Genomic DNA, 26,505 nt, shown 5'->3' with positions numbered 1-26,505 from the left:
TGCATGCCACCACATTGCAGACAAAGGGGTATAGAGTCAGCTCTCCTATTCTCATGTCCTCAGATTTAGCTTACATGGATATCTGACCACAGAGTCAGCACAAGTATGTTTCTCAGAAGAGGTGCATGCCTATGGTGAGGGGTAGGGCTAGCTTTCCTGAGTGCAGGAGGTAGCTCTTCCATGAAGGGTAGAGCCAGATCACCTGATGCAATATCCAGCAAGGGACAGGACCAGCCATCCCATGGCCAGTGAAGGGTGGGTCTGGCTTAGCACAACATGGTTCCAATGACCCCTGTGACTAAGAGACTCTAAGCCTGTGGGCTGAAGACAGATGCCCCAACTTTACAAAGGAACATTAGATGACTGTCCAGGCTGCCAGCTGTCTCTGTCTACTCTTGCAAGACTCCCGAAAGTTGCTTGCATCCTTCTGCCATTTCTCAGGTAATAGTATATCCTTCTGGGCTCTTTGATGTAGTTGAAGACTAGAGTTATAATTTTCCTTAGTTATGATAAAAGATAAGTTAGATATGAAACCTTAGACTCACAAATATAAGATAGATAGGATATCTTCTTTAATCTTGCCAAATACAAAGAGACTAGTTATTGTAAATAGACTAGATATTGTAACTGTAATTCTTGCTTGATAATTGTTTGGTTATCTGTAATTTTACTATGTGAAAGTTAAAACCTTCCTTTTTGAAAAAAGAAAAGGGGAAGTGCTGTGGGATGTTCTGTATATTAAATGTGTTGCTCTGATTGGTTAATAAACAAAACACTGATTGGCCAGTAGCCAGGCAGGAAGTATAGGTGGGACAAGGAGAGAGGAGAATTCTGTGAAGTGGAAGGCTGAGTCAGAGACACTGCCAGCCGCTGCCATGGGAAGATGTTAAGATACTGGTAAGCCACGAACCACGGGGCAACTTATAGATTAATAGAAATAGGTTAATTTAAGATATAAGAACAGTTAGCAAGAACCCTGTCATGGCCATACAGTTTGTACATCTCTGTGTGTTTACTTGGTTGGGTCTGAGAGGCTGCGGGACTGGCGGGTGAGAGAGATTTATCCTGACCGAGGGCCAGGCAGGAAAACTCTAGCTACACCCCATGCTAACACAGGCCATGGACATTATCACAGGCCCTAGCTATCAGGAGCAGGGACCCAGACATGGCCCTCAGCAGCAGCTTGGACCTGGATGCCACCATGGCCCCAGTGGCAGCACAGGCCACTCAGATCAGGATGCCCCTGAAGGCAGCATGGCCCTTGAACTCCCTCATGGCCACAGATTGTGGCCCAGACCCTAGGCATCTATGTGGCCTTGATGGTAACATGGGCCACAGACATCAATATAGACCCTGGCTGTGGTAGGACCATGGACCCAGACATGATTGTAGACAGCAGCCTGGGCCCAGATGTAACCATGGTCCCAGGTGGCATCACAGGCCATCTGGACTGGCATGGTCCCCACAGAAGCATAGTTCTCAGATACCTACATGATCCCAGGTGGCAGACTAGACCCCTGGCATCAGCGTGGTTTTTGATGGACTCAGGAGCCACAGACATTAATATAGATCCTGGATATGGCAGGGCCACGGACCCAGGCATGGCCTTTGGCTGCAGCCCTGGTCCAAATGATATGCCATAGCTTCAGTTGATAGCCCTGGCTACCAAAATCGGCCTGGAAACAGCCGTAGCACAGACACTGGACACCAACATGGCCACAGGTTGTGGCCATACCCCAGGTATTCAAGTATGCCCTGGCAGCAAAATGGGCCAGGGACATCAATACAGACCCCAACCACAGCAGGATCATGGACCCAGACATTGTCCTCAACAGCAGCCCAGGCCAGGTCATCATCATGGCCCTTGGTGACTGTGGAGGCCACCCAGATTGGCATGGCCCCCAGACATCAACATGGCCCCAGATGGTGGCCCAAACCAAAGGCTGCTGCACAGTCCTAAGTGATAGTAGGAATGATAGACATCAAGATATGTCCCCTCAGTTGCTTTAGGGCTGGATCAAGACCAGGCCCTTGGTCATAGTCCAGGCCCAGATGTCTCCTTAGACTTGGGTGGCCAGATGGCCATTCACATCAGCTAGTTCTTTACCCTCCTCACCTCCCCACATCCACCTCTTTTCCCAGCTTACAAACTATTCACCTCTCCCTCTCTTCCATCTCCCTACCCTGTACTTTTTCACCACAATGGTACCTAACTTCCCAGGGCCAGGGCTCTTGGTTGTATCACAGGTGGTGCTTTGCTGAGTACTGCCAGCCCCAGATGTAAGGGATAGTGCAGAGCTGTTGCCTTTCTCTCTTCCATGTCCTAGCATAAAGACCATGGGCAGTACTTAGTATTATGGTACCTGATTGCTTTGTAACAGAGGCACTGGGCAAGATGCTAGCTGATTGTGACTCCAGCAGACCCAAGAGCCTGGTGGGGACAGAGCATGTCACCAATGTCCACCACCAACTCAGGCCTTGGCAGGGCGGCAACTCCTGGTTGATTAGGACCCCTGAAGACCCAAAAGTCTGTGAGGCACACCATTTGCAGGTGCTAGCTTTCAACACAGAAAACACAGAATTGCAATCAAGATTAACTAAGTGCAAGAAGCCATGTAAACAGGAACATTGAGTGGTTGACAGGGAAAGAGTAATGTAGAAGGAAGAAAGGAGAGAATTAGCAATGTTGAGTCCCTGAATAGTCTCAGGGACTTTCTCCATCATGTTTCATGAATATCTACATCTGAATCTGTAGCATGAATCTTAAAAGGTCTTATTAATTAAATCAAACCTGAGCCAGGTATTGGGATGAACTGGAAGATCAGAGAACCAGAACAAGCCACAGCTACCTCACCTCGCCTGATCCTCAGCTGGTCTTGTTTCCTCAGGTCTCTGAGTCCTCATCCAGAATGGGTCTTAGCTGAACTGCTGCTCGAAAGCCTGAAAGCTTAACCATCCAAATGCTTAACCAGCCAAATGCCTCTAGTTTCTGGTCCTCACGCCTTATATACCTTTCTGCTTTCTACCATCACTCCCTGGGATTAAAGGCATGTCACCATGCCTGGCTCTTTCCAAAGTGGCCTTGAACTCACAGATATCCCAGATGGATTTCTGCCTCTGGAATGCTAGGATTAAAGGTGTAAGTACCACCATTTTCTAGCCTCTGTATCTAGTGGCTGTCTGTTCTCTGACCCCAGATAAATTAATTAGGGTGCACAATATTTTGGGGAACACAATACCACCACATTTCCCCTTTTTTGTCTTAAATTAAAAAAGGCTTATAACTAATGCAAGAAAAATTACATCCAGTAAGTATATACAATATACACAGTCAAAATTACATTAACAATGTCTAGTCCATTAACATTTGACAGATTCAGATAAAAAAAACTCCATTAATATATAACAATGTCCAGTCCAGTAACATTTGACAAATTCAGACAAAAAATTATCATTACTTATCTTATTTAAAACAAGTAGTTTGTAGATGTAAACAACCATCTTATTAAATAAGAAACACAGAGCCGATTCAGAGAAGAAAGCCAAGAGGTCAGAGCTAAGAGCCTCACCCTTCCTGATTCAGCAATCCTCTTCAGCCAAGAGAGCTCTCCAAAAAGGACCTACTTCCTGTGTGTATGGCTTTATATAGTCTAGCTGTTCTGCCTTCTCATTGGTTGTAAACCCAAACGTGTGACTGCCTTGTCACTGCCTGTATGTACCAACCTCCAGGTCCTTAAAGGCGTGCGCCACTGCCGCCACGCACTTGCTATGGCTCTAATAGCTCTGACCCCCAGGCAACTTTATTTATTAACATACAATTAAAATCACATTTCAGTACAAGTAAAATACCACCACATTTCCCCTTTTCTATTTTAATAAAAAGGAAAAAAAAAGAAAAAGGTTATAACTAACAAAAGAAAAACTATATACAAAAGTACAATGACTATATACAATATATATAAGTAATAAATGTCTAAAGAATGTCTAGTCCATTTGTATTTGACAAATTCAGAGAAAATAATTTCATTATCTATCCTATTTTGTTAAGTCCAAAATGTATCTAATTCACTTTCTATCCTAATTAATCTTCAACTATAACTAACTAACCTTCAACTATAACTAACTAATCTTCAACTCCCTCAGAGACCCAAGAAGGGAATAATATTAGCTAACAAAAATAAAAACAGAAAGTGCATGCAAGCAACTTCCAAAAAATTTGTGAGTTGACAGAAACAGCCAGCTGCCTGGACAGTCACCTGAGGTTTCTCCACAATGCTGGGGCATCATCTTCAGCCTATAGGCTTAGCATATCTGACAGACTCATTTGTGAAGTAGGATGTACACAAGGTCAACAGTTCAACCTCACATTGGGTGAGAGCAGTCCATGTACCAGAAACACCTGAATTCCACTAGTGTCATGTCATGATTCAGGATTTTAAATTCTGGAAATTGTTGATGGTTTTTTAATTCAACTGTCCATTCTTCTTGGCTGTGTATATATGGCTTCATCTCAACATCCTGTTCTTCTCCACATCCCTCTATCAAATGCCAGTCTACTATTGAGAGGTGTGAGCTTAGTTACTCTTCAAGAATAACTGTTTCAGCTGCTGTTCCATTGCACATTAGAAGCCATCGGCCCACTGCCTGTTCAGCTGCCTTCAAAGAAAAGGGCACTGTACCTTTTCCGAATTGTAAAGGCCACTTCAGGGATGGTGCCATATTGTCCTGGCCTCAGAAGATGCCTTTTGATAAAGCCATAACCACACTTGATTTGGCAAGAATCAGTAGTCCTTTGTTTCACGTCCTGTCTGTCCATTTGGTCCTGTTGATTCGAGGATATTTTGTTGTCCAGTGGCTAACTTTTGCCACAATGAAAGTTAACTCCATATGCAGTTTCTTCAATGCCCATATTTTCTCTGAAGTAGATTGGTACTGCCAGGAGCCAACATGTCTCATAGTCATAACAAAAAAGAAAAGTTTTCTAAGTTATTAAAACATTTTAAATGCCGTATTCTGTAGTTCTCTGAAGGGTTTGAAGATGACCTATTTAAAATATATCTGCTCAATTTTTAAAACATATCTAATATGACTACAAGTTCTATTGTAATGTCTAACTACTAACTTTCATTTCTTTATATCCTAATAGTTGGTAATAATAACATTCAAGGATCAGAAAATTGCATTGTTAAATGAATGGTATAAGTACAATTAGAAATATACATATAGCATTTTCTAACAATATCAATTTCAATATATATATAATTTGTATACAGTATAAAACAATCCAATCCAATGTAAAGTATTTAAAACTAGTAATTGTCTTTTTCTTCTTCTTTCTTTCTTTCTCTTTTTTTTTTAAACAAGAACCTTAAATCTAATCTCCTTTGCTTAGCCTTTTTCCTAACCCTTGACAACAACTTGTAACCAACCCCCCTAAACAATGAAAATTATCCCAGACCCAAAACCCATTAAAAATACCAAAAAACCACCCGCCCCACACCACCTCTTTGGGAATGTGGGCATCGTATTCTTAAAATTGCTTCCTGCTGGGTATGGGCGAAGTTGTTTTTATCCTGAAAGAAAAATTTTAGGTTAATTGTCCAATTCTAGGAAAGGTAACTATATCCTTCATTATCCAGTCTGTGTACAATGCCAAAATTCAGGGTTTATCTCAAGTCCTTATTCAAATAATCTTTGAGACTGGATCATCTCAGCTAGTCATCTCAAAATTGCTCTGAGCACCTTGTAGTTCAAAGCTGATCTGTAGGTGATGTTTGTCAGCTTAGTGATGTTATTATTGTCCACGTGGAATTGTTGTGGTTGTGGGGCCCCAACTTCTTCCTGGAGACTTCAGTTGATGTTAGGCCTGGCCATGATTTCCTGCAGAAAACTGATAAGAGACTCGAACACAAAGACATATATATGCAGCTAATTGAAGCCTTTTTTTTAGAATTAATTAGTACTCTATATGACCATTCATATCTTAACAAAGTTTAAAATGTATATATATCTATATATATTAATCTTGTAAATTTTGATATAAAATTTATACTTTAAGAAAAGTTTTAAAGAATCAGAATAGAATCAAAGAGTTGAGATTAGTAATAGAATAGTCCCTTAATTAATTTGGCTTTTCTCCTGTCCCATAGCAGAAGATGGCTCTTTTATTCTGGCATGATACAGGGAGTTTGCATTTTCCTTTTAACAACATGCTTGAGTTTAAAGAAGGAGAGAGCCATTCTCCAACTCCAAAGTCAGCTTTAAATTTTAATTGAACTGGGACTATTAGAAGACCAATAGTGTTAAATCTTTAGAGAAAAGCAGAAACAAACATTTAGGAAGACAGAAAATTTTTTAGATAATACATACCCATACGCCGTTTCACTCTGCTTCCTGGGATAGATGATTTATCCCTTTTCTTCAGTTGTCTCATTTGTCCAGTGTTCTTCAGATTCCTTAACCTTCATTCTCCTGAAAGACAAAAACAAAAACCTTTCCCCAAGACTAATTTTGGGGATGTTCCTTTTTGGCAAGTTATTATCTGATTAAATGAAAAGACATGTGTTACTGGATAAGTTAGTTTAAATTGGATGTTCATGTTGGTTGATGAACGATCACCTCCTCTAATTAAGAGGTTTCTCTTGTTCAAATCGAACCTTTATCAATTTTGATGGTACCCACAGCTTATCTTCTCCTGTAGAAACAAAAGCAAAACCTCGTCCCCAACGTAACACATACCCTGGTTTGCATTCTGAGGTCAGCACATCCTTAAAGTATATAGGCTGATTTAATTCTGTAGTTTTTTCTATTATCCAGTGTCTCTCTGCAACTGTTGTTCCTTTCTCATTGGCATTAAGAAAATTCAAAGTTAATAGAGCATTATGCAGTCTGTTTCTGGGGGTTTTTGTTACTCCTTTCTGTTTATTTAGCATATCCTTTAGAGTTCTGTTTGATCTTTCTATAACTGCTTAACCTGTAGGATTATGTGGTATGCCTGTAATATGCTTTATATTGTAATAAGCCAAAAACTGTTTCATTTTAACAGAGACATATGATGGAGCATTATCAGTTTTGATTTGTGCAGGTATACCCATGATGGCCATAACTTCTAGCAAATGAGTGATTACAGAATCAGCTTTTTCAGAACTCAAAGCAGTTGCCCACTGAAATCCTGAATAAGTATCGATAGTGTGGTGTACATATTTCAGTTTTCCAAATTCTGCAAAGTGAAACACGTCCATCTGCCAGATTTCATTCCTTTGAGTACCGTTTGGGTTACATCCTGCTGGTAATGGCATTTGATTGTAGAAGGAACAAGTAGGACATTTCTTTACTATTTCTTTGGCTTGTTGCCAGGTTATGGAAAAATCCTTTTTTAAACCTTTACTATTGACATGATGCTTTTTATGAAATTCTGAGGCATCCAGCACATTTCCTATCAATAATTTATCAATCTCATCATTGCCTTGTGCTAGAGGGCCTGGCAGACCAGTATGGGATCGAATCTGAGTTATATATAAAGGATGACTCCTTTTCCTGATTGTATCTTGTAATTGAATAAATAGTGAAGATAATTCTGAAGCATCAGGGATAAATTCTGCAGTCTCAATATGTAATACTACTCTTTCAGCATACTGAGAGTCAGTTACTATGTTGAGAGGTTCTGAAAAATCCATTAATACCAACAGAATAGCATACAATTCTGATTTTTGAACTGAATTATAAGGACTTTGAACCACTTTACTTAAATTTTCTGATTTGTAACCTGCCTTTCCTTGTTTGTTGGCATCTGTATAAAATGTACGAACTCCAGATATGGGTTTTTCCCATACAATTCAAGGCAAAATCCACTCAGCTCTCTTTATAAGATCAATTCTATCGCTTTTGGGATATCTGCCAAAAAATTACTGCAAGCTCTTTGCCAAAGTTCACTTTCTGTCCATAATTTTTCAATGTCCTCCTTAGTTAAAGGTATGACAATTTCTGCTGGGTCTATTCCTGCTAATTGACGAAGTCCAAATTTTCCTTTCCAAATCAAGTCAGAGATTTTTTTCCACATAAGTTTTTAATTTTTTATTTGGTAAAAATCCATTCTAATATAATATCTTCCCTCTGCATTAATATTCCTGTAGGAGAATGCCTAGAAGGTAAAATAACCAAAATGCAATCCAGCTTTGGATCAATACAATCCACGTGCCCTTCATGTACTTTCTTTTCTACCAAGGCCAATTCTTTCTCAGCTTCAGGTGATAATTCTCTTGGACTACTTAAGTCCTTGTCACCTTCTAAGGTTTTGAACAAATTATGCAGTTCATCATTTTTTATCGCAACAATAGTTCATAGATGAGAAATATCTCCAAATAATCTTTGAAAGTCATTAAGAGTCTGTAGTCTATCTCTCCTAATTTGCACCTTTTGGGGTCTAATTTTTGTAGCTCTATTTTATATCCTAAATAATTAATAGAATCTCCTCTTTGTATCTTTTTAGGAGCAATTTGTAATCCCCAGAAAGGCAAAATTTTCTTTACTTCTTCAAACATTCTTTCTAAAGTATCTGCATTTGAGTCAGCTAGTAAAATATCATCCATATAATGATAAATTACAGATTTAGGAAATTTTTTATGTATCACTTCCAATGGCTGTTGTACAAAATATTGGCACAGAGTTGGGCTATTCAACATTCCCTGTGGGAGGACCCTCCACTGAAATCTTTTAACCGGTTGAGAATTATTATAAGTAGGTACTGTGAAAGCAAATCTTTCTCTATCTTCTTCTTGTAAGGGTATTGAAAAGGAAAAGTCTTTTAAATCAATAACTATGAGAGGCCATCCTTTTGGTAACAGAGTAGGCAAAGTAATTCCAGATTGTAGAGAGCCCATTGGCTGAATTACTTTGTTAATTGCTCTAAGGTCTGTTACCATTCTCCATTTACCAGATTTCTTCTTAATAAGAAATACAGGAGAATTCCAAGGGCTAGTTGATTCCTCAATATGCTGAGCATTTAACTGTTCTTCTACCAGCTCTTCTAAAGCCTGGAGTTTCTCTGTTGTTAAAGGCCATTGCTGGACTAATACAGGCTTGTCTGTTAACCATTTTAAAGGTAGAGCTGTTGTTGTTTTTGGAAGATCATCAGTTGTTGTGCCCTGTTCTTGTATAATATGGATGACTGGTGACCACTCAGAATAATGCCTTCTAATATTTCTCTCAGAAACATGTGCTAGTTTATGATTTGTTTCTGAGATTGGAGGGATGTTAATCTGAGTATTCCATTGTTGTAACAAGTCTCGAACCCACAGGTTCATAGCTATGTTAGCCACATATGGTTTTAATTTTCATCTCTGTCCTTCTGGACCTATACATTCGAGCCATCTCACACTCTGTTTCACCTGAGATAATGTCCCAATTCCTAACAGTTGAACGTTTACCTCCTGAAAAGGCCAAGTTGGATGCCAAAATTCTGGTGCAATTATTGTCACGTCTGCACCTGTGTCTACCAGACCAGACAACAAAACCCCATTTATTTTTATCGATAATTTTGGTCTTTGTTCATTAATAGAAGTTTGCCAAAAAATTTTCTTTATGTTTTCTCCTGAATTTTCTATTCTCTCTGTTTCATCATCCTGACCAGCATGATTTATTCCAATAGGCATTTGGTTATTTAATTGCTCTGAGTAGGGGTTTCCTCTATGACTGCAGGAAAGGTTTGAACTGGATTTGCTATTGGGGCCTGGATGAGGCCCCTCTGGGAGTTTCCCAAAGACTGAGTCAAAGGATTACCCTGTCTGTCCCTTGTTGATCTACATTCGTTGGTCCAGTGTTTTCCCTTACCACACCTTCTGCATACTCCAGAAGGAAGGGGCATTCTGTTGCCATTGTTCCTTGAAGAAACATTGTTTCTAGGAATGGCCTGTTTACAGTCCCTTTTCAAATGTCCTTGCTTTCCACATCCAAAACATCTAACATTCCTCAAACCTTTTGAAATTTCTTCTCCTACCCACGTATCATCATGCTCATGAGCTTCAACATTAACCGTGTCTCTAACCCAATCTTCCAAAGGTGCAGATCTTGCCTTTAACAGCCTGATTATTGTTTTGCATGCTGCATTCACATTTTCAAAGGCCAAAGATTCAATTATTATCTTACTAGCTTCTGAATCCGGGACCATTCTCCTTACTGCTGAAGCCAGTCTTTGTAAAAAATCTGTGAAAGATTCTTTTGGGCCTTGTACAACCTTTGTAAATGACTCAGTTTTTTTTTCCTGGTTCCTCAACTCTGTCCCATGCATTCAGGGCTGACGTTCGACATAAAATTAGGGTTTGTACATCATATAAACATTGTCTTTGTGCTGAAGCATATTGACCTTCTCCAATAAGCTGATCCTGGCAGACTTGTATTCCTTTATCCCTCCATTGTTTTTCTATGTTTTTAGCTTCATCTTTGAACCAGGTTAGCCACTGAAGTCTTTGACTGGGTTCAAGAACAGCTTGTGCCAGCTCCTGCCAGTCCTGTGGTACAATCCTATTCTATGTTGATCAAGAGTTTAACATTTGCTTTTCATATGGGGAATGCATGCCATAAGATACTATTGCCTCCTTAAACCTTCATAAATCTAACATTTCAATTGGAGCCCAAATATTTTGTGTAGTCATTTGATCAGGCAACTGTTGTACGGTTACTGGACAAATTAAGGGTGACTGTGTGAAAACAGGCTTTCTTTCTGTAACCTTATGATCCAATCTTGAAGCAACTTCACTGTTAATTTCTTCTGTCTGAATTTTTACAGGTTTAACAAGTTTTTCTAAAGCTGTCACCCTGGCACTTAAATTGACTATCTTTTTAAATAGTAAAATGAGGATAAGCATAGTAATAAAATGCATAATTCGATCAACATTAATCTTCTCATATAGCTGTTCCATTGTCAGACTGCCTAAAATTGCAAACAAAGCCCAATTTTCTTCCAGTATACACAGAAAACCCATTTTTTTTTAATGTGGAAAAAAATTTCTCTTTTAAATAGTTTTCTTTAAAATATCTGATATGTTAAGTGACTTACCAAGTCCTCATAGAATAGTACAAATCCAAGGGAATTTCAAAACAGCCACCTAGTGTCCAAGATGTGAATTGAGAGAGAGAGAGAGAGAGAGAGAGAGAGAGAGAGAGAGAGAGAGAGAACACACAAGAACCGTAGCCACAAGTTCTGCCTAAGAGCTTGAATCCAGCCACGTGTTCCCGCTTGAGCCTAGTCAAGCCCTGGCTCTAGCTACCTTAAGCTCCAACCACGTGCGTTGGCTTTACAGGCAGGGGCCCTGTTTGGCAGGGCAGGCCTGAGTTGTTTGTAGCACCGGCTTGAAGCAAGTAGCTCAAGGTTAGTCCGGCCTGAGGCCAAGCTGACCTGGGCCCGGGCTAGGGAGCTGGCTGCCCTGGCGGGAAACCGGACCTGCCAGCCACCCAGGCAGGAAACTGGACCTGCCGCCAAGCCAAGTTAAGCAGTTTTTAATGGATTCTTGTCACATTGGGCACCAAATGTAGATGTAACCAACCGTCTTATTAAATAAGAAACACAGAGCCGATTCAGAGAATAAAGCCAAGAGGTCAGAGCTAAGAGCCTCACCCTTCCTGATTCAGCAATCCTCTTCAGCCAAGAGAGCTCTCCAAAAAGGACCTATTTCCTGTGTGTATGGCTTTATATAGTCTAGCTGTTCTACCTTCTCATTGGTTGTAAACCCAAACATGTGACTGCCTTGTCACTGCCTGTATGTACCAACCTCCAGGTCCTTAAAGGCGTGTGCCACCGCCGCCACGCACTTGCTATGGCTCTAATAGCTCTGACCCCCAGGCAACTTTATTTATTAACATACAATTAAAATCACATTTCAGTACAAGTAAAATACCACCACAGTAGTTCCTTTTTAAAAGTATTTTTTCTTTTCATAGTAGATTCAGTAATCTACCTTTTGTCAATTTTATATCTTCCCCTTTTTCTTTTCAATGTAGATTCAGTGATCTACCCATTTATCCTATTATTTCTTTATCTTTTTTTAAACAAAAACTCTGAATCTAATCTCCTTGTTCAGCTTTTTTCCTGACTATTAACAATTAACAACTTGTAACCAACCATCATAAACAATGACAATATCCATAACTCAAACGACCAAAAATCTCTCATCCCACCTCTTGGGAATGTGGGCATCATTTTCTTAAAATTACTTCCTGCTTTCTAGGGGCAAAGATATCTTTAGGGAATCCTGAAAAGAAAATTTTGGGGTTAATTGTCAAGTCCTGTATCATTTGTCCAGTTGCTACATAATGAGAAAGTGCAGGGCTTGTTTCAAGTCCTTGCTCAAGTAGTCTGTCAGGCTGGATCATCTCAGCTAGCCATCTCAAAATTGTCCTGAGTAGTTTGTAGTCCAAAGCAGATCTTTCCGTGGTGTTAATCAGTTTAATGGCTTTACTATAGTCCTTGTGGAATCATCATTGTGGGAGCCTGTCATCTTTTTGAAGATTTCAAAGTCACTGTTAGGTGTGGTCATGGTTCACTGCAGACTTTTTTGTGTGTGCCTCCTCTGTGGTTTGGAGTAATCACAGTCTGATAAATGTCTGTCTCTCGGAACCATGAATGTTCTTCCCTAGAAGAGAAAATCTTCACAGCAATTTCTCCCCACCATTTGTCTTGCCAAGCTTTTCCAAACTGACCTTTGTCGATACTTTCTTGTAACACCATGGTCCTGGCAATTCTTCTCTGAACAAACAACAGTAAACCCTTCGTCCTAGGTAGCAGCATCAGCGCAGTCACCAACATGATGAGAAGAAGTCAGCAATTCAGAGCAGCAGCCACCGCCTCCATGGTCCCACTGCCACCGTTTGTGGATCAGCCCTGGCCGAAACTTCTCTTTAGCAAGCCTCCTAGGCCAGCCTCAAAGTCAGGATCCTCCTGCCTCTGCTTCCTTCAGCAAATCCAACCGGTGTCCACCACCACAACTGGCTGAGTATAGCTCGGGCCTGAGCTGGGGCCCACAAGGCCACAGGCAAGCAGCTTTTTCATGAATTTGTACCACGAACGTTGGGCCCCAGATGTAGCATGAGTCTTAAAAGGTCTTATTAATTAAATTAAACCTGAGCCAGGTATTGGGGTGAACTGGAAGATCAGAGAACCAGAACAAGCCACAGCTACCTCACCTCGCCAGATCCTCAGCTGGTCTTGTTTCCTCAGACTGGAATGAGGACTCAGATGAATCTAGCCTCTAGTCTGGAATACAATGTAATATTCTCTGGATTTTACCATCATCATGGACAATTCTTCCTAAATATTAATTAGAAATAATGGAATTAAGAATGAAAGACAAAGATGAAATATCAAAACACCAGAGCCAAATAAAAGCACTAAACTGTAGTTGTATTGTTTTGTTTGTTTGTTTACTCTTTGGGGGGCCCACCATGCAGCTCCCAAATAAATACACAGAAACTTATTCTTAATTATGAATGTCCAGCCTTAGCTTGGCTTATTTCTAGCCAGCTTTTCTTAACTTAAGAAAAATCTACCTTTTGCCTCTGGGATTTTACCTTTCTCTATTCTATGTACTCTTCTTTCCTTTTTACTCTGTGACTGGTTGTGTGGCTGAGTGCCTGGCCCCTGGCATCTTTCTCTCTCTCTCCTTTTCTCATTCCTCTCCCTTTGCTTTCTTTTTCCCTAGATTTCTCCTCCCATTTATTCTCTCTACATGCCAGCCCTATTCTTTCTCTTTCCTTCCTGGCTATTGGCCTTTTATCTGTTTATTAGGCCAATCAGGTGTTTTAGACAGACAAAGTAACACAGCTTTATAGAGTTACACAAATGCAACATAAAAGAATGCAACACATCTTTGCATCATTAAACAAATATTCCACAGAACAAACAAATGTAATGCATTTTAAACTAATATCCCACAACTAATATTTCCTCTAAGGAAATGCCTGATTCACATATATACTTTTCACATTGTGATGTCTTAATTGTTGATTTTAAAAATTGCAGAAATAGACTCCCACACATACCTGAAATTTTAACCCTACTTTTGCTTTCTTTATGAAATTCTGAAGGATCTTTTATATCCTGTTGTATAAAACAACATCCCAGGAAGTCAAGGACTGCAGAAATCTGCACAACCTGGGAGAGAAGGTGATGGTTTCAGAATGATATTTGGAAACCAGACCTAGAAAGCTTCTGGTTCTGTATTTACCCTGATACGAACAGCGAATGAGGGATAAAGAGAAGTAATGTGTAGTGTGATGGCCCCATCAACTGAGCTTTTATGCCAGGAGCTGAAGCATCCTCTACAATTACTGTTTTTCCATTGGCACAAAGGCTGTGCTTTTATCTACTGCTATTTTTGCCAGCAAATGCAGCTCTGCAGTTACTGGCTTGCTTCCCTGGCAGCAGCCTGGCTGCTTGGGCCTCGGTCTGGCTGGAATTCTGTTCCCGAAGGCACCAAATATAGCTTTTAATTAAATCTCTCTTTCTGTTTATCAATAAGACCCAGGAGTCAAAGGTTAGGGTGAAAATCTGCTAGCTCAGAGCTTGAGTAGCAACCGGCTGATCTTTTTACTTTGACAGCATCTCTGAAAGATAGCCTCCTTTGGCTCTGCCAAACAAAAGAACCCACAATCCACTAAGTCCCTCCCTACTACTTCCTGTGCATCTCTTTATCATCTTACAGACACCCTATGACTCTCTGTGATTTCTTTCTGTCTACCAGTTGCTAACTTGGCCTCCTGACCAAAGGTTGATTTTATTTAATTACCATAAACACAAACTTGGGGGTCACAGTGAGATTGAATATCCCACAACATTGAATACTTATAAATAATGCTAACTCACAAAGTGGAAAACATAAACTAAAGGCATTCATCAGTCACAAAATGTATAATTAATGAAACTTACTGTAACTTTTGTAATAGAGAATAATATTAATGTAAGGACAATTTTCCCTACAATGAATATTGGTTTAACTAAGTATTATAACCCAATATCTCTTGTTAAGGAAGTGACAGGATGCATATTTATAGTGTATATATTTTGTGTGTGTGTGTACGTGTGCACACGTGTTTATGCATATATACATCCATTCATTATCTATTTGTAGTTATTCATTTACATGTAGTATTTATTTATAATATTTTCACTTCTTATATCAATAACTCAAAAAATATTGTGTATTCTTGAGTATATAAGAAGCAGTTGCCATTTAAAATATGAATATATTTCACAAGTACTTGTTGAAACTGATCACTTTTGGATAAGTGGAACATAGCTGGAGTATCATTTAAAATTGTGCAAATACACACACATGTACACACACACATTTAATAACTGATTTCCGTTGTCTTTCACTAATGACTATAGTATCTGGTTAATTTTACTATGTTTCATTGTTTGAAATATTTAGTTACTTCACATATTATTTTCTATTATGGCACTAAGTAATTAGTATATCATAATGAATCATAATTTCTATTCTATATAATAGTATTATATATATGTCAGAAAATTATATATACATATATATACACACATGTATATATACATATGTTTCCTCCTGAGCAAGGAATGTATGTTTATAAGGATGAGGCATGTTTTTCTTGTCCTGTGTAGTACTTCATTAGTGTGACAAACTTCTCAATTTCACTTGAACGCCTGTAAAATTGCCTGAAGTTGTGGCACAACTGGTAATGTCAGCACTGGAGAGATGGAGACAGCAAAAACTGAGGGCCACGCTGGGCAGGGTGTCTACCCTAAAGCTGCAGACCCTGAGACCTTATGTGGAAACAAAGGAAATGAGTTCTGAAGAACAACATCTGAGATTTCCATCCTCCCTCCACATACAGTGTACACATGTGCACATGCGCCTGAATAAATGTACACACACATGAACACACGCAAGTGCACACTTATACATAGAAAATAGATGACATGTAGTATGAGAGTGGTGTGAATCCATATCTTAACATCATGTATATCCAAATGTATTCCCCAAGAATTTTTACAAAATTTATACTTATAATGCTGGGGCACCTTGGTCTTGCATTATGTGACCTTGACTTATTGCGACAAACATGCTACTTTTCCTGCTATTCCATCATTTCTTGGTTATAATTAAAAAAAGTCCAGGAAGAGATTGATCGTGTGGTTGGTCGACACCGCAGCCCCTGCATGAAGGACAAGAGCCACATGCCCTACACAGATGCCATGATTCATGAGGTCCAGAGATGCATTAATCTTGTCCCCAGCAATATGCCACATGCAGTAACCTGTGACATTAAGTTCAGGAACTACTTCATCCCCAAGGTAAGCTTGTCTCTTCTCTGCTGCACCTCTGAGTTTTTGATCTCCCAGATCACAGTGTAGTTCCAGTCTGCTGAGTCACATTGTGCTACAGGTGACTTATGATGCTTCCTGATCAGGAGGATAGCTCTACAGCAGGCAGGGACATGATCATGATGCTTCTATGTTTGCTCTGCCTTTCAAAGTTTTCTTTGACAAGGATTAGGATTTTATAATTCGATGCGTATTCGCCAACTTTGTGTCAAATTTCTCCAAAAACTCTTGGGATTTTTACCATAGAGAAAAAAATTCTCAAAACAATTGGAAGGAGTTTATATCCTGAATCCTTCAACTCATTAAAAGATTGTATCTATTGTTAATTTATGCTTTGTTTATTTCTTTCATAAGCATTTCTTTCAATGATGTATACTGTAAATATTTTCTTAGAATTTTACTAAATAATGAATATTCTCTGATTATCTTTTTCTAGAATTTCCCTAATTCCTTTGATTTGGTTTATAAAACAATTGATTCAATTATGATGTTGAAATTAGTTTACCAAACCTTATATATTCTACTACATACAACTAGTGGTTTATCTGTAAGTGTATGTGGAATTTTGAGGTATTTTTCTGGTTAGTATTTTTAAGTATACTTTATATATTCTTGTCCTTTATTTTAGTTCATGTTATTATTGAATTGACTGATGAATTTCAGATAGCACTAAACAGAATTGTCTTTTTTTAATTTCTATGTTCTCCAACATCAAATATTTGTAAAAGAGAATCAGACCACTACAAATTTGGGTCCAATTAGAGAATAGAAAGGAACACAGAAACGGGAATTAGTGAATTAGGCTGTGGATGCATGAAACCCTCCCAACATGAAATTGACACAAATATTGTGGGAAAGATGACTGAATGAATGAGTCCAATTACCCTAGTGTGCGTACTCATTTTATTTATGAACAGTGTAATTTCAATATTTCCCTGTCATGTCTGATGCTTTTAGAAGTTTTGAAAAGTATTTTTATTAGATTAATATGTGGCTAAAAGATTCTCCACAGATATGATTTGTGGTTCTTATTATTGAGGTCTATGTACAGTATAACAATACTTAACATATATCCTTATACATAACAAAATGGTAAATAGACTGAAGAAAGAGACAGGAATGACCTACGTTCCAGATTCCTTCATAAGGATGAATCTTGCTTTGGGTCAAGTGCTGCCTTTATAAGTCTGCCTCTCTCTGCTGGTAGCTCATGACGTGATTATTCTTTGGGTCTTGTGAAATAGAATAGTATTCTTTCCCTTCCTGGAACTGTCTGACACAGAAATAATCATGAATCTATGGCTGACTCTACACACTTAAAAATCAGATAAGTAACTTATTTACCAGATGGGACCACTGGTATTAGTACAGATATAGGCAAAGGCAACATTAAATAATCCTCGCCTATAATTGGATTGGTGGACAATGCTTCAGAATTTTTAACCAATGAGGATTGTGTCAGCACTATGAACTTGGCCATTGTAGCAAGAAGCAGTCATAGACAGTGTGTCTACAAATGAGAATGGGTGTTTTCAAAAATTATTGAGATTAGCATTTAATTTTCAAGTACTTTCCACATTGCAAAAATACTCATTTTAGTTTTTTTTTAATTTTCAGATTATTTACTTCAGTTGATAAGCTAATACAGGATATAGTCTTGTGAAAGCTTTGTAGATTACATGTTGTTCTTCCAGAAATTTTGAAATGATACGGGGTAGGTTTTTGTATTATTGGAAGAAAGCTAGAAGTAACATCCTTAGCCATTTACACACTTCTCTAGAATCATTTTTATTTGGCATTATACATAGAACATAATCATCATGATATATTTAATTTAATGTCTCCTTCTTACTACTCCATTTCCTTAGTCCTCCTTCCCTCTAGAAAGTCCCCATTTTGCCTTGTGTGTGTGTGTGTGTGTTTGTTTATATATAAATTCTATATATGAGAGTAGACTCTTCCTTCCAAGATATATGACACCTACATCTATGTCTGGATTATATCCATAACAGAAAATAATGATATTTTTCTTTATACACATTGCTTCATGAGTGAATTCCTGTTCCATTTGCATACAACTCAGCTCTCCATTTGGATCCATAATCCATGAGATTTATGAAAACTACATAAATCAACTGCAGCGCAGGTAGTGAGACACACATATCCAAACCTGAAGAAAAAAAACAGACTTAGAAGACTTAGCACTCAATGCTCAAGTGCTGACTTCAAACGTCCCTGGAGGCACATTAGCAACATCACTGTGACTACTCTCAGACTCATCCCTGCTCCTTACCTGCTTTGTGTGTTGAAATGTCCCTGCTGTTCTTTGCACTTAACCCCTTTATGAAGCAGAAGTTGAACTGTATTATTACCCCTATGTGTTTAGCTCCATATTTCTTTGTAACTTAGTGTCTCTGTGTATGTTTTTTGCAGGGAACAAACATTTTAATATCACTGTCATCAGTGCTGCTTGACAACAAGGAATTCCCCAACCCAGAAATGTTTGACCCTGGCCACTTTCTTGACAGGAATGGAAACTTTAAGAAAAGTGACTACTTCATACCCTTCTCACTAGGTAGTAGAAATTCATTTTCATGGCTCCTGTGACATTAGGATCTATGGGAATTTATACAGTGTCTCCCAAGAGACTGGTAAACATGCATGTCTCCCAGTTCCAGTGAATTGTCCTTGATGATGAGACTTCTTCCCTGTAAGAATAAAATATTTAGGTTTTTGTTTGTTTACAATTTTCCTTCAAGTAAAGAAAGCTAGCCTGTAGATCATTTGCATTCTTCCTTTACATACAACACAGAGACCAAAGACATCAACCTATGAAGATCACTTAGCCTTTGATCTTTCACTATTAATACGAAGACTCTAGCCAAGCGGTAGTGGCTCATGCCTTTAATCCCAGCACTAGGGAGGCAGAGCCAGGAGGATCTCTGTGAGTTCCAGGTCAGCCTGGTCTACAGAGCAAGATACAGGACAGGCACCAAAACAACACAGAGAAACCCTGTCTGGAAAAACCAAAAAATAAAAAAATAAAGACTCTATCATTATTTGACTTTATTATTTTGCTGTGAAGCTTGTATCCAATCTCAGTTATATTGAAACACATTTCCAAAAAACTAAAAAACCCCAGTGGGACTCAAGTCCACTCAGGGAAACAGATGAGTGAACATGATGATACAGTTGGACTTGTGTTTAGAGACAATATCGTATCACTGGGCAAGAGGGCTGTTGGGGTGAGTTCACTCATTTTTGTATTCTAAAACTTAATATATTAAACAAAAAAATAAATCAACATTCTAATTAATAACTCTGTCCCTACCTCAAAAAACATGAGTAACAGAGAACAGAAAAATTGCATGTTACTTTAAGATATGGTTTTATTGAGTTTCTATCATGTATAAAATATTTCTGATCAAAACCACCTCAGTATTTCTCTCCTATTCCCATCTTCATTCTCTCTCCCAATTTCATATACTTTATTTTTAACCCATTAAGTGCACTGCATGATGCATATAAGTGCATGGAATTAATCATATCCTTGTAAACTTGGGTAATTCCCTAAGCCATGTCCATGATGAAAACTGGCTCTTTGTCTCCTAGCAGCTATCAATGACCAATAGATCCTCAGATAGGGGATGAGACCATGCAAGTACATTCCCAGTCTTTTGCGGAAATTTTGCTGGGACAGCTCAGTTTTATATTGGTAAGGAGTGACTGGAGAGAGGGTTCAGCATTCAAGGTAACTTGCTGCTCTTGCAAGGGACTTGAATTTAATGTCCAGTACCCAACTTTATGCAGCTTCCAACCACCTGTATCTCCAGCTCCAGGGGATCTGATATAATCTTTTAATCTTCTGGACAACTCTTTGACATGCTCATTTTTCCACACCTATAAACACTCTACACATAATTATTTTAAAAAGGGAACAAAGTATTGAAGCAGGACATTTTCTTTCAGCTCAGAATGTAAGAAACTTCCAGATCACCATGAGATCATAGAATCCTTGTAGTTGTGGCAAGAAACTATGAGTTGATCACAGGGTTCCCTGCTTCTCCACCAATCAGGATGCCTGTCACAAATATTGCAACTTCACACCTGTAGTGTGTGTGCTGAGGCTGTTGACATGGATTCTTCTTTAGGGATTAAGTATTTTGGTAACAAACTCATAATCCTCATTGTTTAGCCTCACAGGTGTTCTGATGACAGGTGTGTGTAACCAACCCTTGTAAGAATTTTTCTATGATTTATTTTTTAAAGATGTTGTATTAGTTTAGTGTTTCTAAACTTTTTCTATTTCCTTAACTAGTTATCTCACCCATTCATTCATCTAACCACACATTCATCCAATAACTGAACAGTTATCTTACTCTCTTGTGTTAGTTACAAAACAGTGCATCTTACACTCACTTATGTACAAGGCACAGTTATCTTATTTGTCTCTTTTTCCCCCCAGGAAAACGGATGTGTGCAGGAGAGAGCCTGGCCTGCATGGAGTTGTTTCTCTTTCTGACCAACATTTTGCAGAACTTCAAGCTGAAACCTCCCGTTCACTCAAAAGACATTGATACAACCCCAGTGGTCAGGGGTTTGGCTTCAGTGCCTCCTTCTTTACAGCTCTGCTTTAGTCAGGTCTGAAGAAGATCAGATGCCTGGCTCCTGCTGTGTTGTTTCCTCAAATCCCAAAGCCTGCCTTTACCACTTTCCCCCTTGGGGACTGAGTCCTTCCCTCTTCTCACAGCTTCCATTCTGGAAAGGCCAGGAATATCAGTTCTCCTTTTTAAATTCTCTGAAGACTCTTCCTATCATTCCATAGTCTCTGTTACACTGTTACTATCCTTTGTGCTCACCTGCACTGAAATCTAAATAATTAATATGACTTTCATGTAAAAACAGATAAATCCTTACCATATAATAATTCATAGTTATGTGTGTGCTTTCTACATGTAACTGATAATAACATTATCAGTTTGTATGACTCTTCTCAGAGTTGCCTTCAGTTCATCTAAAAATGAAAGAAAACAGAGTCTCTGAAGGTCTTTCTGCTCCACATCTCAAGAAGCATAGAGTATGTATAGGAGGAATCTATGGAGATTGCTCAGTCAGCAGTGTTCTTACCATGCAGGTCTAAGGACATAAGTCTATATCCAATACATATCTTAATGGACAGAGGTGATGGCAAGTACTTCTTACACCAAAGTAGGAGGCAGAGCCAGAAGCATCTCAGGGTCTAGCTCTTCATCCAGCCTAATTGACAAACTCCAGGTCCCAGTGGGATGCCTTGTACAAAAACCAATCTTTGGAGCTCCCAAGGAGCAACACCAGTATTAAACGCTGGCTCTCTCTCTCTCTCTCTCTCTCTCTCTCTCTCTCTCTCTCTCTCTCTCTCTCTCTCTCTCTCTCTCACACACACACACACACACACACACACACTACACTGTTCTGTATAAAGGTGTTAATCATTTACACACACACAGACACACACACACACACACCAGTGTGTACTCTTCCTCTATGCACACATATGAAAGAGAAGTTAGTGGGGAGGAAGGAATGAGAACGGTCTTTGGCTGAGTGCCTCCTAAAGCTCCTGGAAGTATCTGTATTTGATACAGACAATTAGTTATCAGGAGTAACTGCATCCTTTAGAGAAAAAGGGTGAAGACAAGTCACAGAGAAGAATACACATGCAGAATGAAGGTCAGGTCCTGCTGGCATCAGGAACAAAATAAAGACAATTTAAATATATTTTGAATTGCTGTTTCTGGCTTAGAGCTGAAGATGTATTTTCTTTTCCAATTGCTACTCATATACTCTGAGCTCCTCTCTTCTCTCTAAACAAAAATAAATTACCACACTGAATAACCTTTCTATTACTTCTAGATGCTATATTCCCTTCCCACTGCATTGAATGTTATTAAATGAGAAGTGACATCACTCATTAGATCTTCCTGTCTCAGTCCCAAAGGAACCACTTCGTCTGGTTTTTCTATGCCTCCTCATCAGTGCCTAATGATGCCATATGCCTATATATGCATGAGCACACAAGCATAAATTCACACAAGCTATGAAATCTACACAAATGATTGTGGTACAAAAAGTTGTTCTTTGAAAATTATTCAAATATATCTTTCACAATTAGATATATTTCCACTAAAGTATATTGTAGCTAGAGTTTTCCTGCCTGACCCACAGTCAGGACAAATCTTTGTCACCCGCCAGTCCCGAAGCCGCTCAGACCCGACCAAGTAAACATAGACATTTATATTGGTTACAAACTGTATGGCCGTGGCAGGCTTCTTGCTAACTATTCTTATAGCTTAAATTAATCCATTTCCATAAATCTATACCTTGCCATGTGGCTCATGGCTTACCGGCGTCTTCACATGCGGCTTGTCATGGTGGCGGCTGGCAGTGTCTCCCTCTCAGCCTTCCATTTTCCAGAATTCTTCTCCTTGTCCCACCTATACTTCCTGCCTAGCCAATGGCCAATCAGTGATTTATTTACTGACAAATCAGCAACATACTTGACATACAGACCATCCCACAGCAGTATATCACAGCAAAGACTTCAAAATATTAAAACCACAAGAGAGAATTATCTTTTATTTCATTTAATTTTAAGCAAGTGTTGAAAAGTGGGGTAAGAGAAACTGATAAGCTGTCAAGAGGCTTACTGCTCTTGGAAAGGAATGGAGTAAGATTTCCATTGCCCACATCTGGCAGTTCACAAAAGTCTTATAATTCAAGCAACATGAATGAAACACACCCATCTGGCCTCTTCAGACACCTGCTTAGAAGTACACAAACAATAAAGAAAATAAAGTAAATCTTTAAAACCTATACAATATTACTAGTAAACATACATCCAAGTAACATCATATTGACTGTGCAAGTTGCATTTATGTATCAGGAATATGTATGAATATACACATAAATATATGTATACAACAATTATTAATGAAAAAAGAGGCCATGAATTTTATAGAGAGAAATGAAAGAGTATGTTGGAGCATTTGAAGGAAATCAAGGGAAGGGAGAAATGATATATGTATGTTGTAATCTCAAAAAGTGAAATAAATAATTTAAAAATCAAAATAAAAGCAGATTAAGCATATTTATATTCTTAAACAACTTATATTTTGGCAATCAAACTTTTCTTGTTTTTGGAAATATACCTCATGTTTTTATCATTAGATGTATTAAACTTCTGTTTCATAAAATACTGGAATTTGCTACCATGTGGATTGTCCATTCACACTTCCACCACCTTTCTATTATACATAACTTGTACTAACAAACAATCCACTCTAGATTTCTAGAGGTCAAGTTTTTCAATAAATATTCCACATTAGTGACAAAATATTGTACTTGTCTTCTGTGTCTGTTGTATTTTCCTTAATTTCCACTTCTGTTCATGTCAGAGGTGAGGCCACATTTGAATGAGGGTAAAGATATCTTCATGTGCATGGACCATGTTTCTTCATCCATTCATCAGAAGATGCACACTTAAGTGATTTGTGTACCTGGTCTATAATGAAAAGTGAGGCATGAACAGTGTCTTTCCCCTCATATTCAATATAGTTTTGGCAGTTTTGATAGAGAATAAAGGCAAAATAATTAAGCAAAAATTTAAAAGGAAAATCAATTTATACCTGACTGCAAATGACATCATTTTATAAGTAAGTACAAGGCATCTACCCTATACCAAAATTTGAAAGCAACTAAGTATAGCTGTGAGGGGAAGAAATTTTCTTGTCTGAGGAGGACTACTCCAATTGACTATGCAATACCAAATATGAAATTATACATACAAGTAATATTGATCTGACTCATCATGTTGTATTTATATATTTATAAATACACATGCACATATATTTTGCATATATAATTATATTCACATATTTATAAATATACAAACATACATGTATGTATATATGTAATAAGTATTAATGAAAAAAGACACCATTAATTTTTTTTCATTTCAATTTTAGAAGTTTATTTTTAGAATATTCTTTTTTTACTTTATTTTATTTGTCTCTATTAAGAAATTTTCTACTCACTCCTCATATTATCCACAGACCCCCCCTCCTCCCTCATCCCACTCCCAGCCCTCTTTCCCAAGCCACCCCACATCCCCCAAATCAAGGTCTCCCATAAGGAGTCAGCAGAGCCCAGCACACTGAGCTAGGTAGGTCCAAGCCCCTTCCCATTGCACCAAGGCTGTGCAAGGTGTCACACCACAGGCACTGGATTCCCAGAAGCCTGCCCATGCACCAGGGACAGATCCCGATCCCCCTGCCTGGGTGCTACTCAAACAGTTCGAGCCAAACAACCATCTTCCGTGTCCAGAGGGCCTAGTCCAGTCCCATGGGGGCTCCACAGCCACCAGTCCACAGTTCGTGGATTTCCACTAGTGTGGTCCGTCATCTCTGCACATCCTCCCATCATGATCTTGACGTCCCTCACCTGCAGTATCTCTCCTCTCTCTCATCAAGACACCATTAATTTGAAAGAGAGTAAAGGGACTTAAATGGCAGAGTTTGAAGGGTGTAGAGTAAAGGAGTAAATAATGTAAATCTACTATAATCTCATAAAATGAAATAACTTATAAAAATTAACTTGTTTTTTTTATTATGCTTTATGTTTTATTTACATGTTTCTTCAGCAATTCAGAAGACAGAAGGTTATGTATTCAATTAAAAGATCTGTAAATTGGGTTAAACACGATGGCAAGATGCATACTTGTAATTCCCAGGTGCTTGTGATGCAGAGAACTTGTGCTTTTCAAACATAGCTGAATTTTTTTGTTCATTTTGTTATCAATATTTGGTCAACACTCATTAAAATTAAGTGAAAATCTCTAATGGGCATCCTATAAAGAAGGGAAGGTTAAAGACCTTGTTATGTATTATCATTTGGACAAAGTCTACTTGGACAAGAGCTTATTCAGTGTCTGATTGATTATTCAACAATGCCCCAAAGTGCAACATGTTAATTCTGCAGTTGTATTATAAAAGCTCTGTGCTGCCTGATCACAGCTGTGTCAGTGAAAAGAGTCTCCACGGATCCAGTCACTGTCCTGGTGCTCAGTCTGTCCTGTCTGCTTTCCTTTCAATCTGGAGATAGATCTCTGGAAGAGGGGAGCTCTCTCCTGATCCACTCCTCTTCCAATTATTGGTATTTTCCTCCAGAAAAGTATGAAGGAGATCTCTGGAAGAGGGGAGCTCTCTCCTGATCCACTCCTCTTCCAATTATTGGTATTTTCCTCCAGAAAAATATGAAGGACATCTGCCAATCCTTAACTAATGTAAAAATGTTTAATGCTTTTCCAGTATTTTGCAAACATGGGTAAGTCTAATGTTTTCAATGAAATTCTGTTACTGACCAGAGACAATATTGTAATAAATGATCATAAATCAAAAGCTGTAAAGTTTTGTATTTTTTCTGCCTTTGCATTTAGTTCTTGTCAGGAAATTTGTAATGAGGAAATTTGTTAATTTCAGGTTAAAGAATATTTAGGTCATTGTATTTTGAATGTTTGCTCATTTGCAATATGGCCCTGAAAATTAACATGGGATTTTCTTACTTCAGTGAAACATGTGAAACATTGTGAAACATGACAAAGAGAATTGTTGAATGTCTCAGTGTGAGAATACATTGTCATCTGTGTATAAACTGACTTGGTGATTACCTGGCACACTAAAGGTGAGTCATATGTGATAATAATCATAATCTAAGGTGTATACAGACTTCAAACTGAATTTGCCTAGATAAAACCAGTAAAATACAATAATAATATCAGTCTAAATGATACTGAATATAGAATCTAAGGTGACTTTTTTTAGTAAAATTTGTATTTTTCTTCCTATTTCTATTTCTCAGAAGCTTATGGTCTCTGTACACTCTGTTCTTGGGCACAGATGCCATTGTGGTGTCTTATGCCTCTGAGGCAGTGAAGGAAGCTTTGATTGATCATGGGGAGAAATTTTCAGGCAGGAAAAGGAACGCAGTTGTTGATAAATTTGCTAAAGGCTTTGGTAAGTGTGCATGTGCAAATGTGTGTGCTGTTTCTTAAAGTTTCAATTGCAAACATCTTTCAGGTCCTTAGTTGTATTTATTCCAAAACATTTTTGAGGTTATTG

General features: G+C 38.4%; 1 protein-coding gene across 6 annotated transcripts in view; it reads left to right on the top strand.

The window, feature by feature from the left end:
- The window catches only part of LOC131896111 (cytochrome P450 2C50-like), a 44,212-nt gene extending 23,214 nt beyond the window's left edge, over positions 1–20,998 (top strand). For 4 of the 6 annotated variants that reach the window (XM_059246721.1, XM_059246728.1, XM_059246710.1 and 1 more), the window contains 3 exons: positions 16,140–16,321; positions 18,785–18,926; positions 20,817–20,998. In XM_059246721.1, coding sequence (XP_059102704.1) covers positions 16,140–16,321; positions 18,785–18,926; positions 20,817–20,998 — 506 coding nt within the window. Of the gene's footprint in view, positions 1–249; positions 256–16,139; positions 16,322–18,784; positions 18,927–20,816 lie in introns of all 6 variants that reach the window. The other 2 variants (XM_059246713.1, XM_059246705.1) reach the window with 2 other exon arrangements.
- The last annotated feature ends 5,507 nt before the right edge of the window (positions 20,999–26,505 follow it).

Source organism: Peromyscus eremicus, chromosome 1 (genome assembly GCF_949786415.1).
Source record: "Peromyscus eremicus chromosome 1, PerEre_H2_v1, whole genome shotgun sequence".
In the NCBI taxonomy this organism is placed as follows: Eukaryota; Metazoa; Chordata; class Mammalia; order Rodentia; family Cricetidae; genus Peromyscus; species Peromyscus eremicus.
Note: the sequence above shows the minus strand (reverse complement) of the source record. Positions and strands in the feature narration are given on the sequence as shown.